Source organism: Aplysia californica, unplaced genomic scaffold (genome assembly GCF_000002075.1).
Source record: "Aplysia californica isolate F4 #8 unplaced genomic scaffold, AplCal3.0 scaffold00007, whole genome shotgun sequence".
NCBI classification, from domain to species: Eukaryota; Metazoa; Mollusca; class Gastropoda; order Aplysiida; family Aplysiidae; genus Aplysia; species Aplysia californica.
In genome coordinates, this window is record NW_004797277.1 from 330,583 (window position 1) to 346,557 (window position 15,975).

The 15,975-nt window shown below is 37.9% G+C and overlaps 1 protein-coding gene across 1 annotated transcript in view; it reads right to left on the minus strand.

Annotated features, from left to right (window-relative positions):
* LOC101851458 overlaps positions 1-15,975 on the minus strand; it is an 88,710-nt gene that overhangs the window by 13,626 nt on the left and 59,109 nt on the right. Inside the window, exons 30-37 of the mRNA XM_005089614.3 lie at positions 15,720-15,831; positions 14,067-14,172; positions 11,357-11,496; positions 9,476-9,725; positions 6,421-6,500; positions 5,428-5,491; positions 4,610-4,816; positions 2,674-2,776 (exon numbers count right to left, since the gene is read on the minus strand). Of these exons, the coding sequence (XP_005089671.3) occupies positions 2,674-2,776; positions 4,610-4,816; positions 5,428-5,491; positions 6,421-6,500; positions 9,476-9,725; positions 11,357-11,496; positions 14,067-14,172; positions 15,720-15,831 (1,062 nt within the window). The remainder of the gene's footprint in view (positions 1-2,673; positions 2,777-4,609; positions 4,817-5,427; positions 5,492-6,420; positions 6,501-9,475; positions 9,726-11,356; positions 11,497-14,066; positions 14,173-15,719; positions 15,832-15,975) is intronic.

Genomic DNA, 15,975 nt, shown 5'->3' on the forward strand with positions numbered 1-15,975 from the left:
CAAAGGCTCATATTATGTCAAACTCTGGACTGCAGGTCATATGTTTCATTAGAAAGTATATAATTATCTAGATTGAGATGCAGTGAATGTACCTTCCACACATTGACATTATATAAGAGGCATGATTGTCCATCTTAAATGCTTAGCTCTGGTGCACAATATATAAACTTGTAGTACTGCCAAAGATTCTCCACTACCAAGATGTTCCAATTGCCCTATCTACCTTAAGCTAGCGTGTGACGGCCCGTGGTACGAGTGTAAACAAACGTTCCAGCGCTCTAGATTGAAAGCATGCAATTCTGCTTGCGGGCAGAGAGAGAGAGAAAGAGAGAGAAAGAGAGAGAGTGAGGGAGAGAGAGAGGGGGATGGAGGGAGGGAGAAAGAATTAAAGGGAGGCCGGGACACAGAGAGAGAGAGAGACAGAGAGAGAGAGAGACAGAGAGAGAGAGAGAGAGAGAGACTTGCTGTTTCATACCACTACGAAGAGACAAGGACAGTTTGAATCTGCCCCATATTGCCATATTGTTATATAAAAGATTGTGACATCAAGTCATAAAAAGAATTTGTAAAGCAAGACTGTGTGTCGCCACCGTAAGTTCACTTCTTAACAAAGAAATTTACTCTCATAGCACAATGTCAATGTTGTCTGGTAATTCTGTAATTAGTATGATTTCGACCAATGACAACGTGCTAGACTAACTTCAACACTTTAAACATTATTGTGATATCAAATGACTAGACAGCAAACTATATAAGTTAGAATTGGTGAACATCTGGCCAGCACTAAAGCAGTGCAAATTATTTTCTAGCACAATTCTAATGGGTTTTTTTGTACCAACCCCACTCCCCCGTTCCCGTTCGTTTTCTCCTCGCTTCCACCTGCTCTTACACATCAGCTTACCCATGTCAATACGCACTGTCAAAAATACACACTATACAAGTGATATATATTTTTACAACCCTGGTCGATTGGTTGATCATAGTCAGTTGATGTTTGTTTGCAAACAAGGCCGAGTACATGTTTGCACTGACGCAACAGTGACCAAGTGTCATTTGCTGTCCACGTCGAAATAGCTCGCAGAGAAGTCTTTACAGGGAATCAGACCTAGACTGCTCACCTCTCTAGCTTCAACAGCACAAGGTCTGCTTCAACTATCAAGGCACCCCGGAAATAGCAGGTCACAAGAGAGTGACAAACATACAAAAGAAGTAGAGGAAAATGACAATAGTAAGGATCAGGAACGAAAAAGCAGCAGTTCCCTGTTGTAGATCAGGCACAGTTATGAGCGTGACATGAGTCAGCCCATTTACAAATCTACTGTGCTTGAACGAGAAATGTCCCCCCTTTGGGAATGGCCTAAAGACACTGCAGTCAGTGGCACTGCCCCAGGGGGTAAAGGCATTCAAAAAAGCATCTCCGACCATTGATTTAAACAGTCAAGTGACTCGTAGTGTTTAACCTTAGTCACTAGCCTGATAGGGATTTCCCGAGTTAGCCCATTAAAGACATTGTTTCCCCTGAATTAGCCAAATCAGCTTCAGTTATACTATAATTTCACTTATTGAGACAATTTGAGTAAGGTGTTATTTTTTTTAGGAAGGTCTATCTATTGTGATAGCCCCTATACTGTTTATTCCCCCCCCCCCCCCAACCTCCCAGATTTTGCGACAGTTTACTTTTTTTTTAAACAGTTTTTACTATAATGCTTCTATCACCATATGACTGCCTGACTTCTAGAGGCAGACATAATTACTCTGACTCATCTCATCTTTTTACAAAGTCAAGAAATATCTTATTTTTCTAGATACATTGCCTGGAAGATGTGGAAATTAAAGGCTGTCCTTTTCTTTGACAGTTATTTCTTAAAACCTTTTTTTTTTACCATGATGACAACCTACTACTTGTAACCTCGGTTCCACTTGAAGGCCATGAGAAAATAATTTCAAACCTCCATTGTTTTTCTCATCTCAATTCTTAATTTCCTAGCCCCAATCATTGTTTCAACACTGTCTCCCCTCATCATTGGCTTTTGGTGGTTTTGGCTTATACATAATATGTGAGGCAGCGTAGTGAAATCATATACTCGTCAAAATAATGAAATCAAAGAAATTGGCATTTTTCTGGCAGTTGAGCAATTTTTTTCTAATTTTCAAAATTTTGGCTCAACACTTTTTCAGTCCATTAAAAAACACATTTCTATGTGGATTTTACTGAAAAACACTGACTAAAAGCCCAAAAATTGTAATTTTTCAGTTTCCAATGACTCTCAAGCTATAGATATTACCCAACTTTGGTTGCCATTTCTCACCAATTTTACCTCTGAAACCAGGTGACCCTGACCTCCTTCAATTGCACAATTTCAACTTTATTTGACATAGATGGATTTTTTTTCCACCAAAAGCAAGGCAAATAAACAGGCTTTAAGATGATACCAATAACCCCATATGTCCAAAATCTGACGAGCGCCTGATTCCACATTATGACACATATTATCGTTGGCAATATTGCTCACATCATTTACTAAGCTCAGGTAGCCACACTTTTTAATTTTTTCAATTGTAGTTTCTACAATTGAAAAAATTCAAAACTATAGGCTTAGTATTTGAACAGCTGTATGACGATACAGACTGAAGTTATCAGAACATAAAAGCTCAGATAGAGATGACACTAACCTTGTGTCTTGTCAAAGTCTCGGGGAGAGGGCATTATCCACAAGTTGATATACTCGCCATCTGACTTGATGGTCACCACTGTGCCTGTCTCCACCAGCACCACCTGGTACGACAAGGATTATATGTGAAAACAGCTTTCTGTATTTGCTTTCCCACATTTGTTTATTCTGTTTTCTGTTCATTTCATGGGATTAGCAATATTTACAAACAGAACTGAACTATTTTGTTCTGTGTGGTATATCAGAATGAGGAAATTGCAAATGACTCAAAATACCACTGTGACACTAGCATTGGAAAAAAAAAAAAGATCCTGAATTAAACGTGTTGAAAGCTAGCCTATGCACTGGCTTCCAGTTGAATAAATAATCCAATATAAAGTTTGTACCATCTGTTCTTAATGCCTTAACAATAATGCTCTATCATATATGTCTGGGCTTTTAACACCATAAGTTCCATTCCGTCAGTTACTCTCAGTATTCATGTCATTGATGTAAAGCAGTCAGAGTTAATACTTGTATGGGATAGAGCCCTATATAAATGAAATCTATTCTTCTTCTTCTTCTTCTTCTTCTTCTTCTTCTTATTATTATTATTATTATTATTATTATTACTATCAAGATTATTATTATTTTTATTATTGTATTGTTATTGTTATTATTATCATCACTTTATATTCTCACAGAATGGAAAGAACACAGAGGTTTTACATAAAGTAAATTGTAATTTTACCCTCATATATTACAGGCAAACTTCACTTCATGTTCTTAACTTACTTTCATCTTGACATTACAGTGGCATTATCTATTCCTAACATTTAACAGAATCACACTCTACAGATCAACAAATTAGTTTTTGTTTTTGCACAAATGTCAATGTCACCCTGTACACTTACGCTGATAGCATGTGTTTATATTCTCTCCAAGTAAGATTTGCAACCAAACAGCATTGACTGATTGGTAGATGTACTGGTTCTTGCAAGTTGGTATTATCCATAGCTTTGAATTAGAATATCCAAGACTGGGCTCTGTCATGACCGCCTTCCTTTGCTCTCTATGAAAAGTTTGCTGTTTTAGTGCTCATCATGGTCTCCTAAATGAAGGGCAAGCAACAGTGTCACTATAATCGAGTGCACAACAACCTTCCCCTCCTTGCCCTATATTTTGGTTCAAATAGAGTCTAATAGTACGCCCCATGCTGAACTGGAATTACGTCAGAGCGCGCAGTCTTGGATATAACAAGGAAAGTCTATGAAACCATAATAGCTACAATGTATCATCAAGGTCAGATAGAAACATCTGATATTAATGTTTTGATGTGAAGAGGTGAAAGAGTCAGTGTATGGCATTGCAGCAGGTAGTCTAACTGTGCTCTGTTCTATTTCATAGCTCGTCAAATCCATCCCTATAGTATGTATTTGGCCATTATTTGGCTAACTTGCTGCAATTCATAATTGAAACTACCCCATTCCCCAACTCCCATCTTTTTCCATCTTTAAAGACAGCTTAAGTTTTTATTTCCTTGGCATTGTTGTTACTTCTGTTGTTATCAAATTAATCATCATATATTTTCAATCATCATTATTTTATTGGTGTTATTATTATCACTATTGCTGTTCTTGCTGTTGCTGTTGCTGCTGCTGCTGCTGCTGCTGCTGGTAGTGGTGATGGTGGGTCTGGTGCTAGTTTAGATGGTGGCAGTGGTGCTGGGGGTGACGGCAATGGTTATGGTGATGGTTGTGGTGATGGTTGTGGTGGTGGTTGTGGTGGTAGTTGTGGTGGTGGTGGTTGTGGTGAAGGTTGTGGTGGTAGTTGTAGTGGTGGTTCTGCTGCTGCTGCTGCTTCTGGGGGCAATTGCAGCAGCCCTTGAGCTTAGTAAAAATATTTTAACAAATACAAAGTAAAAAAAGAAAAAACAAACAAAAACAAAAATAACTCACATAGGTTGTCCTCATATCATCTCCTTTGAAAACACGAAGCATCTCATTCTGTTCATCTGGGGCAGAATTTGCTGGGTCGGGAGTTAATTGAACATTCTCTGAGTCTTTATCACACAGGTCATAGATGAAGCGGACTCTTGATGCAAAAACTGTCACAGCACAGTTGCAGGTGCCATATTTAGCACATTGCTTGAATTCAGCGACAACCTGATAAGCAAAATAATTTTTAAACTGTTCATGTTTCATATTTTTTAAGGCAGTATGTTTGATCCTGAGATTTGTAGGAAAATCCAAGTAAATCGAAATAACATATTATTATATGCTGGATTGAATATCTTACCCATTTGGAATGAAATCCTCATCTGGAGTGAGAGAGAGAGAGAGACAGAGAGAGAGAGACAGACAGACAGACAGACAGACAGACAGACAGACAGACAGACAGACAGACAGAGAGGGAGAGAGAGAGAACAAAGAGAAAGAGAAAGAGAGAGGGAAGAAAGAGAGAAGACGAGAGGGAACGAGAAGGAGGGAAGAGTGAGAGAGAAAGGGGAGACACGGTGAAAGGAGAGACAGAGAAAAAGAGAGGAGAGGGCAAAGAGAGGAGGAGACAGGCAGCGAGAGGGAAAGAGAGAGAGAGAGAGAGAGAGAGAGAGAGAGAGAGAGAGAGAGAGAGAAAGAGAAAGAGAGAGCGACAGAGACAGAGACTCTTGATTCATTAAATAATATTATGTCAGATTATATAAACAGACTGACGTCTATTTGGAAATCAGATTGAGAACCTGTATTTTTGGCCTATATATCTATATTAAGTGACTTACAGCTGTCGCGTACTCAATGTTCCTGTACAACACGAAGCTTCCTGTGTCCATTACGTTGTAATCGCTGCAGTATGAGAAAAATGCGGACAAGAATTACTCTCTAGTGCATAATTTGCTAGCACTAACATGAACAAAGTTGTTGGGTTTTTTTTAATGAGAGACAAAACTAGCTACAAATCAAAAATAACTTTTGTAACTACATGCACTGATGCAGACTTGCTCATTGTTTATACACAGATGCAATGCACTATACAGGCATGCTCACAGCAGGGTTGGCAATAACTGTCAGACATCTCCTTCCAAAGAATGTATTGAATCCATTGAAACGTAAGCAGGTGAAGTGACTAAGAAAAAAACTTTCATCTGCAATTAAACAATCGGAAGTTTTGTAGTCATTACCAGGTGGGTTTTGTACAAAATGCAATAGGAATATATGGATCAAGATTAACTACAGACTGCTTACATTTTGCTGAACTGTAATATAGTTTAAGACTTACTTAAGCTTCCTGTGTTTCGTTGCCCTAGAATAGGGTTAAGGTTGGCAACAGCTCCTTATCTTCTGCTTATAGATTAACCATGGCTCCCCATATTGTGTTGACCAATGCACTAGCTTTTGCAACAGTTGTGTTCGCCTTAGAAGTAACACTTAGTCTTGCTTTCTAACATGTCTAAATCAACTTACTGGTGCCCTGTTGATGTAAAACAATACTGGCTGGCTACCATGGGTGAAACGCATTTTTCTTACAAGGCAAAGACCTCTATTACAATTTGATAATGTCAAAATATGCTTAAAACTGTCAATATTTGAATTATATTTTCTTTGGAATTCAATCTGAGATTTGATGTAAGTCAAGGAGAAGAATACGAAAGAACTATTAGAACAAAATCTGTTTCCCTCCCAATCATCAAATTAGAATCCTAAAAGTGAAAGTACTGTATGCAACATTATTCCCTTGCTCTAATTGTTCATTTGTTTTAATTAAAGCTGCTTACATGTTGTCAAAGGTCTGCAAGTGAGGATCATTGATGGAAGAACACGTCGATTGGGGAAGATCTCTGTCTTCAACAAAAATCTGAAACAAGAGAAAAGTCATAGAATCGTGAACTGCATGAGCACACACTAGTGCTTCTGAATCAAATTATTAATTAATTAATCAAATGTGTGTACCTTCATTAAAAAATCGTACTATTCAATTCTGTGATTTCCACACATGAGGAAATTTTGCCCTTTAGAAGACTGTATCGGAGTATTTCTAGATTTTGTTCCTTCAAATGGACAAAACCAACCTAAACACCTGGGTTTGATTCTAACAAGAGAATAACTATAGCCTAGACAGGTAATTACTTACCCATGACATTTAGATGTAAATCATAAATCCTTTTGCGGCAACATTTTTATACCTATTATTTTTCAGGTGACTATAGCTCAGCAATTTCCATAAAGGTAAGTTTCAAACTTTCAGACTTTCCCACACCTATTCATTGTGCATTTGACAGGAAACTTTACCTTGTTTTTCTGAACAAAAAGTAAGAAGCAGCTAGAGCAGCTGACCCGTGATTTCACTCCTCTCTCAAATGCAGCATCGTAAGACTCAAAAATTAAAACCAAAAAGACTTCTATTCTCCGGAAAAGGAAAGTCACTATTTTTGGTTCCAACAGGCTCATGCATAAGATGATTAAATGGCTTTTCAAGAAAATTATAAGACAAAATGACTTAGAGAAAGCAGTGCAGGATTGACATTTAAATTTAAATGCTGCAGCAACACAAAGCAAGGGTAAAGCATCCTAGACAAGTTCCTTTATTTCATTTCCTGAAAAGGCTAAAACACAGAAACACTCATGACAATTAACATAGCTCCATCCCTGGAAGGCTAAGTTAACTGATTGTAACATTTTTAGCCGGGCATTTTAATGAAATACAGTAGTTTCTGCCTAAGATCCCACCACTTGCGATCCCGTTTCACTTAAGATCCCGCCGTTTTAAGGGACACTAGGTACAGCTGAAGTGAAAATTTTTGTTTGGGCTCTAAATTAAGTATACTGAGATTCCCAATAACCAATATGGGTCAAGAAACAGGAACACACTAGATCTATCCCTATACGATTTCACTGTCAATTTTCTGAATTCTTTAGATGCAATGGGTTCGAGGGACCAAAATTCGTGCAAATTCTAGGCAGGGATTCTGAAAAAGATTGAATTGATACAGCCTTGATATTTTCTCACAGCGTTTCTGTATATACAACCTGCAACATACTAAAGATTTACTTTCCTTAGTGTCATACTTTTCTTGTCGCTGCCCTTCTAGTGTCATATATGATACTCAGACAAAAAATTGACCACAAATCAGAGTGATACAGTCAATCTTTTTTACGCTGACAGAAAATGTATTACAATATCACAATAATCTTTTAGTACATTGCAATATTATCTAGAAACAGTCATGCAAAGTGGGATTGAGCTGTGACTTATAGGCCTACTGTCAGAAATATCTCTGTGAAGGTGAACCACCCCCCTAAGAAAATCATAGTTTTGAGAAAACTGGAAAAAAAAAACCGAATTCATACTGGTCTATTTCAACACATTATTAAAAAACATGGCATATGTGAGCACTTTATAAGATGCTTTAGACACTTCAAAACGTTCCAATTGATAAAGCAGATGCTGCTCTACTATAATAGTCCAAAATCGAAAAATCAGGTCTGAATACCAAAATCGACTTTTTCTGGCTATTGGCTACTGCCGAGGTGTACCATAAGAAAACATAATTTTTACTACACAAGATCCACTCTGATTCATTCTGCAGGTCTACATTCGGGTAAGATCCCATATTTCAGATCATAAATTAAGGAACAAAATCCTTGGCGGGTACAACTGATCAACCAAGAGTGAAAAGTTGAGATCAATAAACTGCCCATAGTGTCCAGCCACTCTCGTAAATGTGACCACATGAGCGTTAACTGAATGAAATGGTTCTCTGTTTGCTCTAGATGGGATCAAATCAATGTGTGAACTCGCCAATGCATATGTTTTCCCCAAACATCACACTCACATCTGAGCTCTCCACCTAAACTTACATCACATGCAGGGTGGGTAGAGATTCATGATAGGATAATAAGTGAAAATGGCATGCCTCATGCCACTGTGATAGGTCATCAAGGTTGAACACTCTTTGCCCGTCATATGTCATAAACCCATCCAAGGGTCATGTCAGTTCAGTTTAGAGTGAAGATAGACCATTTTACCTTAACAATGGCTCACCATATATTCTTGCCTTAGTGCATCAGCTAAGATCCCATTCGTCTAAGATCCCGCATTTTCCTTGCGCCCAAGCATCGTCATGATCTTAGGCGGAAATTACTGTACATCATTTCCCCCCCCTGCCAAAGAGGATCTGAGGCATTTTCAGCCAGCTTACAAACATCTAACTCTCCTGAGCTATGATTCTAGATGTGAAAAGTTGTCCTTTCTCTGTCTGTGTAGGAAAAGTTTTTCTAGTCGGAGAGAACCAGGGTGCACAGTCAGTTTAATTGGTATTATGATGGACTACAGAGAGAATGACCTTGATTTGAATCCTCAAGAGTCGTTTTGAATTTGGGTTGTTTTGGGGAGTTTTTAAGACTCACCACCCATTCGGCATGGTCCTATCAAAGATAGTCATTACATTTGGAGGTCCGGCATCTAGATGACCTCACAGTGTTCAAAACAGCATTGAACCTATACAGTTACAATGACCAATGAAGAGAAGCAGAACAAAAGAATAAGTGGGCTGGAAAGGGAAAGTATTCCTAACATTTAAGCTCTACATCACTGCTAACAAAAGTATATTTTGACAAATTATGTTTTTAGACTTTGTCACACAGTTTGCAAGAAACTCTGCTCTTCATGTACTAGAAAACAAAGATTCAATAAACAATCTTTCAAAAAAAGGGGAGCATTTATAAAACTTTAGTTATTGTGTCTTTATTCTCTTCATCAAAAGATTATTAAATGATGAAAAAATTTTAAAATATAGATACACTTGTAATTATAAATATCAATCATTTCACCTTCACAGAAGGAAGGAAGTAGGCTTCAGATTCTTCTTCCTTCGCAAACTCTTCATTGTTGTCCATAATCTTCACAGTCAAGGGCACCACTTTAAAGTAAAGTTCGACCTCCTGGTTGCCATCAATGCGCAGGTCTTGACGGGCATTGATCGTGATAGTCACATTATCCCCTTCTGTACTGTATCTTTGTGAGGGATAGGGGAAGTACACTTGAGGTATGGGCTCATCAATTCTGGAACCCTTCAGGCATCTGCAAGGTGTCAATGCAATACATAAGTTTCCATTTGAGTTTAGCACTTTGCTTTGGACTATAATTATATTCCAACAATGGGAAATGTGAGAACAAAAGCTCAAAATGTTGAGGTTATATAGAAGGTAGAAACTAGAACCAAGAAACAATATTATGACATTGAATCTTATTGGACAAGAAGGTAATTTTGTGTGGTAATCATCATCACATTTGTCTATGGTGTATACATCAATAACCACACTTCAAAACAAAACAAAATGAAGCTTTTTTTATCAGCCTGTTTCCAGAAAGCCAAAGTGGAAAAATTGTAGTATTGTTGAACGCATAAAAACTATTAGTGTTGTGGAAAAACTGTTACAATCATCAAAACTTCACATGTGTCACGATGATGTGGAATCAGGTGCTCGTCAATTTTTGGGCATATGGAGTCATTGGTATCACTTAAAGCATGTCCATTTGTCTTTCTTTTGATGAAAAAAATCATCCATCTATCTTCAGTAGAAGTTGAGATATTTCAGATTGAAGGAGGTTAAGGTCACTTGGTTTCAGAAGTAAAATTAGAGAGAAAATGGCTGCCAAAGTTTGGTGACCTCCAAAGCTTGAGAGTCCTTAGAAACTGAAAATTTACATTTTTTTGTGCCTTTAATCAACAGTTTCCAGTATAATCCACTCAGCGATGTGTTTTTAATGGACATAAAAGGCATTGAGCCAAAAAATAAAAATTTGATAAAAACTGCCGAACAGGGAAAAAATGCCATTTTCTTTGATTTCATTACTTTGAAGAGTGCCTGATTTTGCCACAATGCCTTGCGTATTAAATTGTCAACACTAAAAGGTCTCTTATTTTATCATCATTCATCTCAATTGCATTATCCCCAACAAACAATCAAACAAGTTACATAAATCTTGGTCTGTGATATAATCTTATTCTCATGCAAAATCATCATGTTTGTCTTAGTCAGCAAGATCTCTGAATATTTTAAAGAAACTGATGAAACAAACAAAATTACAAGACTGAAAAAGAAACAGTATTTTAAACCACCCATCACACATCCTTTCCACATAAATTTTAAGATAACTCAATGGCAGATACATACCACCAAGAACCAACAAAAAAAGATTCAAAAGAAATTTCCTGTCAACTGCGATAAGGCTGCTGTTAAAATGAAGATTGCTGCATATTGCAGTTGATTTGTAAAAAAAAATAAAGGCTCATTATATATACAAATATAATTATACAACTTTTAAAAATCTGTGATAAATTCCTGTGTGTGGTTTCTGATCTGATGTGACATATCGTATTATTGTCAGCTTTCCTTTTTCTTTTGTATTAAATTTCTTGAAAGTAATGTACAATTATGATTTTATGTATATCTCCATGTGTTTTTACAGTTCAAGAAAAGCCTCGGAAGATTTCCTACCAGGGGCGATAAGTTAATATCTTATTTTATCTTATCTTAATAATGAGAGACAGGGCAACTTTGAAACCAAAATTTCTAGGTGAAATATTGCATCCAATACCCAAGGGCATATTGCACTCTATGCTGTTCTCGTTTGTATCCCAGATTTGTTCTTGAATAGTACGGGGTAGGTAGAGCACAACAAAATGGACTAATCTGTGGAACACTAACCTGGGAACATCACTGTCTTTGACAGGTCCAGACTCGACCTTGATATAGAAGTCGCTATTGCCACCTGCTAACTTCCAAAGAAAAACTGTGGGAGATCCAGCCTCTGAGATGTACATCTCAGTGGAACTTCTGTCTACAGACTAGAGAAAAAGAAAATGTTCCTGGTACTACAATAAAAAGAGTAATGTAATAAAAACAGATAATGTATTATAATGGAAACCTAAATTTGTTCCGACTGGTTCAGAATTTGATCTATCATCTTGTATAAAAGCATCTTTTCCATCCATTCATCTTCATACATATTATAATGACATTTATCTTATTTTAATAAGAGTAATTATTTCATCTCTAAATTACTATTAAGCAAATGTGTGAGTGTGCATGTGTATGTGAGTGTGTGTGTGTGTGTGTGTGTGTGTGTGTGTGTGCGTGTGCGCATAAGTGTGTGTTTGTTTGATGAGCATGGTTTTTTGTTGTTTTTTTGGGGGGGGAGGGGGGGTTGGTAAGTGTTTTATGGCGCTCGCAACTGCATAAGGTCACATGAGCGTGCGAGACACATTAAACATTTTCAGTTGATAGGAAATTTTGAATTTTGCCTGGGTGACGGCTGAAGCCTACTCTTATCGATTTTAGAACACCAAGGGATCTTTAACGAGCGCAACTTGCACATGGGACCTCCGAGATTTTTCGCCCTTGTCCGAGAAGGCTATAGGTGTAGATCTTTCCTACCAGAAGATCAGGGGTGTGGCTGAAAGACAGCAGTAAGAAGGAGCCAAGGAGTAGTACTCGGCGTCACTTTTCGCCCGATTCTGTTACCTTTAGTAAGCGTGACTCAGCAGCCTGCCGGACCTCCCCGGCTCGAGGCGACTTTGCCGGTGTCGGTTAGGAAGTCCGCATTTTTGACTATGTTTAAAACGATGGATGTACTAAAAGCTCAATGTCTTGAGATTTATTCTGCGTTAGAATGGTTAATTTCTGTGCCTTAGTTTTTGTTTTAGACAAGTGTTTGTAGAGTACCCGATTTGTCCTATTTTAGTTACAAACTTTCGAATAAATGATTGTTAATTCTAAAAAAGCATGACAGATCTCTCCAAAATCTGTGTTAAACTGACTACGGAGATCATGTCTTTTACCATGAGAAATCTTAAATCTGTGCGAGTAGTAATAGTCAAGTTATAGGAGAAGAAAGATGCACATCTGCATTTTTTAACTAAAGACGATCTGCGTTGGCTCTTATTTTACTATTAAACCAGAGAAAGTTACTCTGTGGTTGTTCATGAATCATGCTGTGTCTGTGGCAGCCTGAATACAACTAAAAAGATATAATATAAGCGATTAAAGAATAACACAAAACCGTGTAAATACATGGGTAGAGATAAACTTCTTGTATGGAATAAAAATAATGACAGCTAAAACATTCATTCTTAGTTTTTGTGTCGGAAACATTCGCGAACACATTTATGTATGTAAAGAAATCAGTCACCTTGTCATTTATTGCAAAAAGTCATAGAAATGAAAAATAAAGCTGGAAAAGTCTAGTGCTGATTCAGTGTCCCTGGAAAGCTAAAAATTATTCCTATAACCTAATTACGGGAAGTCATCCCTATTATTCACTCAACTTACAAAACTTAGACTTAGCGTTTGAAGAAAAGTAAGGAATATCTGGGTGTAACAGATACTGTTCGTGTATTACATTGAAGATGTATGCTAGCACTAATATCGATTTGTACTTTTCATAAAGAAACTTCATGGTAACTTTCATAAACATTTGAGAAAATATGCGAATATTCACGATTATATTAGACACATAAAGTTGTATTTGGAGGCATTACTTCATACCGAATTGTGTGCCCCATAATTAAAGTTGCAAAATTACAGCTTTCTATTATATGTGCAGGTACCATCTTTTCTGAGTATCTGCACCAATGCTATGTTGTTCATGTTCCAAAAGTTCGACAAATTTTGTAGAGGCCTTTTTTTAATACTGATTTTTTTTCATTCACGCTAGTAAAAAAAAAAATTACAATTTAGCACTGCCGACTCCAGCGCGTCTAACGAATTAACCAGACAAGTTACAACGTCTGTTCTTTTTTTTAGTCTTAAGAGCAGAAATGCGTGCTTTGGGTGCACTAAATGAGAATTACCATAAATACAAAGATACACCTAAAATTGTATGTTGAAAAGTAGCAAAAATTAAGTCGGCCCAGACAGAACGGCGACAGAGAGCTGACCCCCATGACTCCGACGTGATAAGGCGCCCAGCGGGGAAATCCCAGCGGAAACTAAAATTCCACTGCCGGTGCACCGTGAGTAGTACATATGCTGCAGAAAGAGTTGGGAGCCCAGAGGAGGGGGCAAAGGAGGTGGGGGTAGAAAGTGGAGATGAAAGCAGACGACAGAACATACATTGCTAGAGACCAGGAAAGGAGGTGAAAGGAGACCATTTTAGAGAAGAAATTTTTTCCGTCGCTACCCAGATTCGAACCCGGGACCTTTGAAAGAGAGGCGAACACCTTAAACTCTAGGCGACGAGAGTCCCCTGGGCATGTTTGACTACTCATTTAGTTCACAATCGTGTACATGATTAAGTGCCTTGATATGTACATGCGTTCCAGAATGTGTGTGCCTTTGCGCTGTATGCTGACACATGGGGGTGTAAATTAATTTTAAGAATAGTTTTGAGTATTTGAATTGAAATCAGAAACAATACCTGCAGGTAGACTGTGGTGTTGCAAGTCGGCTGGAACCAAGTCTCATTCTTGGGACAAGTGCTTATGGCAAATGAAGAGACACAACGGGCTCTCTCTTTTGCAATCCTGAATAGAAAGGAAAAGAAAATTGTATGTGCACCACATCCAGTAAATAAATCAACATCGCTACACAGATGGGCTTAAATGATACCCTGGACTAATGAGCTCTTTTGGGAAATGGCTTTGGGCAACATTCTGAGAGTGAAGCGTATTCTACTTCGTTTCTTGGAATCTGCACTATGGTTTGGGGTGAGTGCAGTATCTTACTAGTCATAACATTTTGGTACTCTTCTAATTGGGGAAAGGTATGCAAAAAAGAGTTGCATCTTTCATTTATTTCCTGAAAAGCTCAAAACTGACAGCATCAACTAAAATACTAAAAACCTGCTATTCTGACAGCTGTTAAACTACATCTGGTTAACGTAAAGGCCTTTAAAATCTAAGTAGCCAATTTTGATGGCTCAACCATCATCATCACTCGGTGATGCTCTGGAGCCATAATCTTGATTAGGCATGAAAGAGATCTGAACAGAAAGTAGAGTACTAACACAGACATGATGCCTCCACTGTGCCAGAAAGGAAAATATATGTGGCAGAACACAAAAAACACCATTGAGAGTATTTTGCACTTAACTTCATGCAAATGCCTTCAGCTGTTCAAAAGTTGTGATCACTTTAATGACGTAGGGTAGAAAAACTATACACACACTTTAGAAAAAGGCGTTTAGTCTATGATGGCTATACCGCAAAGATTTTGGGTAGGGTCAAGAAAACATAAAGAAAACATATTTAAACTCTGATTTCGCAGAAGTTTTTATTTTAAAATGATCCAAAAGATAAACATATCAAATTGCCCGGCATGACTACAATTTCTTGTAGATGACTCCTTATTGGCTTTAGCCTCACCGGAGACAGCCCCAGTGAGAAGCTATGGTTTCTTGTACCGTGGCACAGATGTCCTACTAATGACATCCCACCCTCAGGTTGTGACATAGCTGACTTTCTCAAATCCCTGTATACTCAGGGGGGGGGGTTGTTTTTCGGGGAATCTGCCATCATCACATACCAACAATATCCTACCAATACCAGACCTGGACATTAAGTAAAATCTATGAAGGCAAAACGACTGCATGCGAGATGAAATGTCACAGCAAAACCATAAACATGACAAGAAGAGACAGGCAGAGAAATGAAGACGTAGGAGCAAGCATTGGCACTGTGTCCTGCATATTATATTTCCTAGAAAAGCAAACAATAAAACAGCCCGGCCCTCTTTTTAAAAGGTCAACTAGTCAGCCACCCTCGAGAACTTATAACACGAAGTATCCAAGCTACAGATAAAATGGTAGGCCCCACAAACGATGGGTTGAGGGACTCAAAGGAGCCCTGAGAAACTACAATATCTCTATTGACAAGCTGCAGAGTTGGCCTACCATAGAAATAATATGCTCAAATGCAAACAAGAGGGAAAAGTGTGGTTTTAAAAAGTATGATCATCAGACCAGTGCCAGGGTGACAGTTACAACCTAAGAAAGTATATATGCATGGAGAGGACACCTCAAACACCTTTATTTAAGAAAGTAAATGATACAGTGTGTTTTTTGAGTACTTACTGGCACACTGTTTTGTTCATTCCATTGATTGTAGAAAAGCAGCTTTCGATCTTTGCATCAATAACATTGCAAGCAGGGTCCTTGTATTGGCAGTTTGAAGGGTACAGATCATCTGAAAATAATAGTCGGGGAAAGGGCTTTCAAACTGCTCTCTGTAATTTAGGTGAAAGCTAGAGAATGTACTCTGGAATAAAATTAGGACTTTAAAAAAATTGTGCAGGTAGAGAGAGAAAGAGAGAGAGAGAGAGAGAGAGAG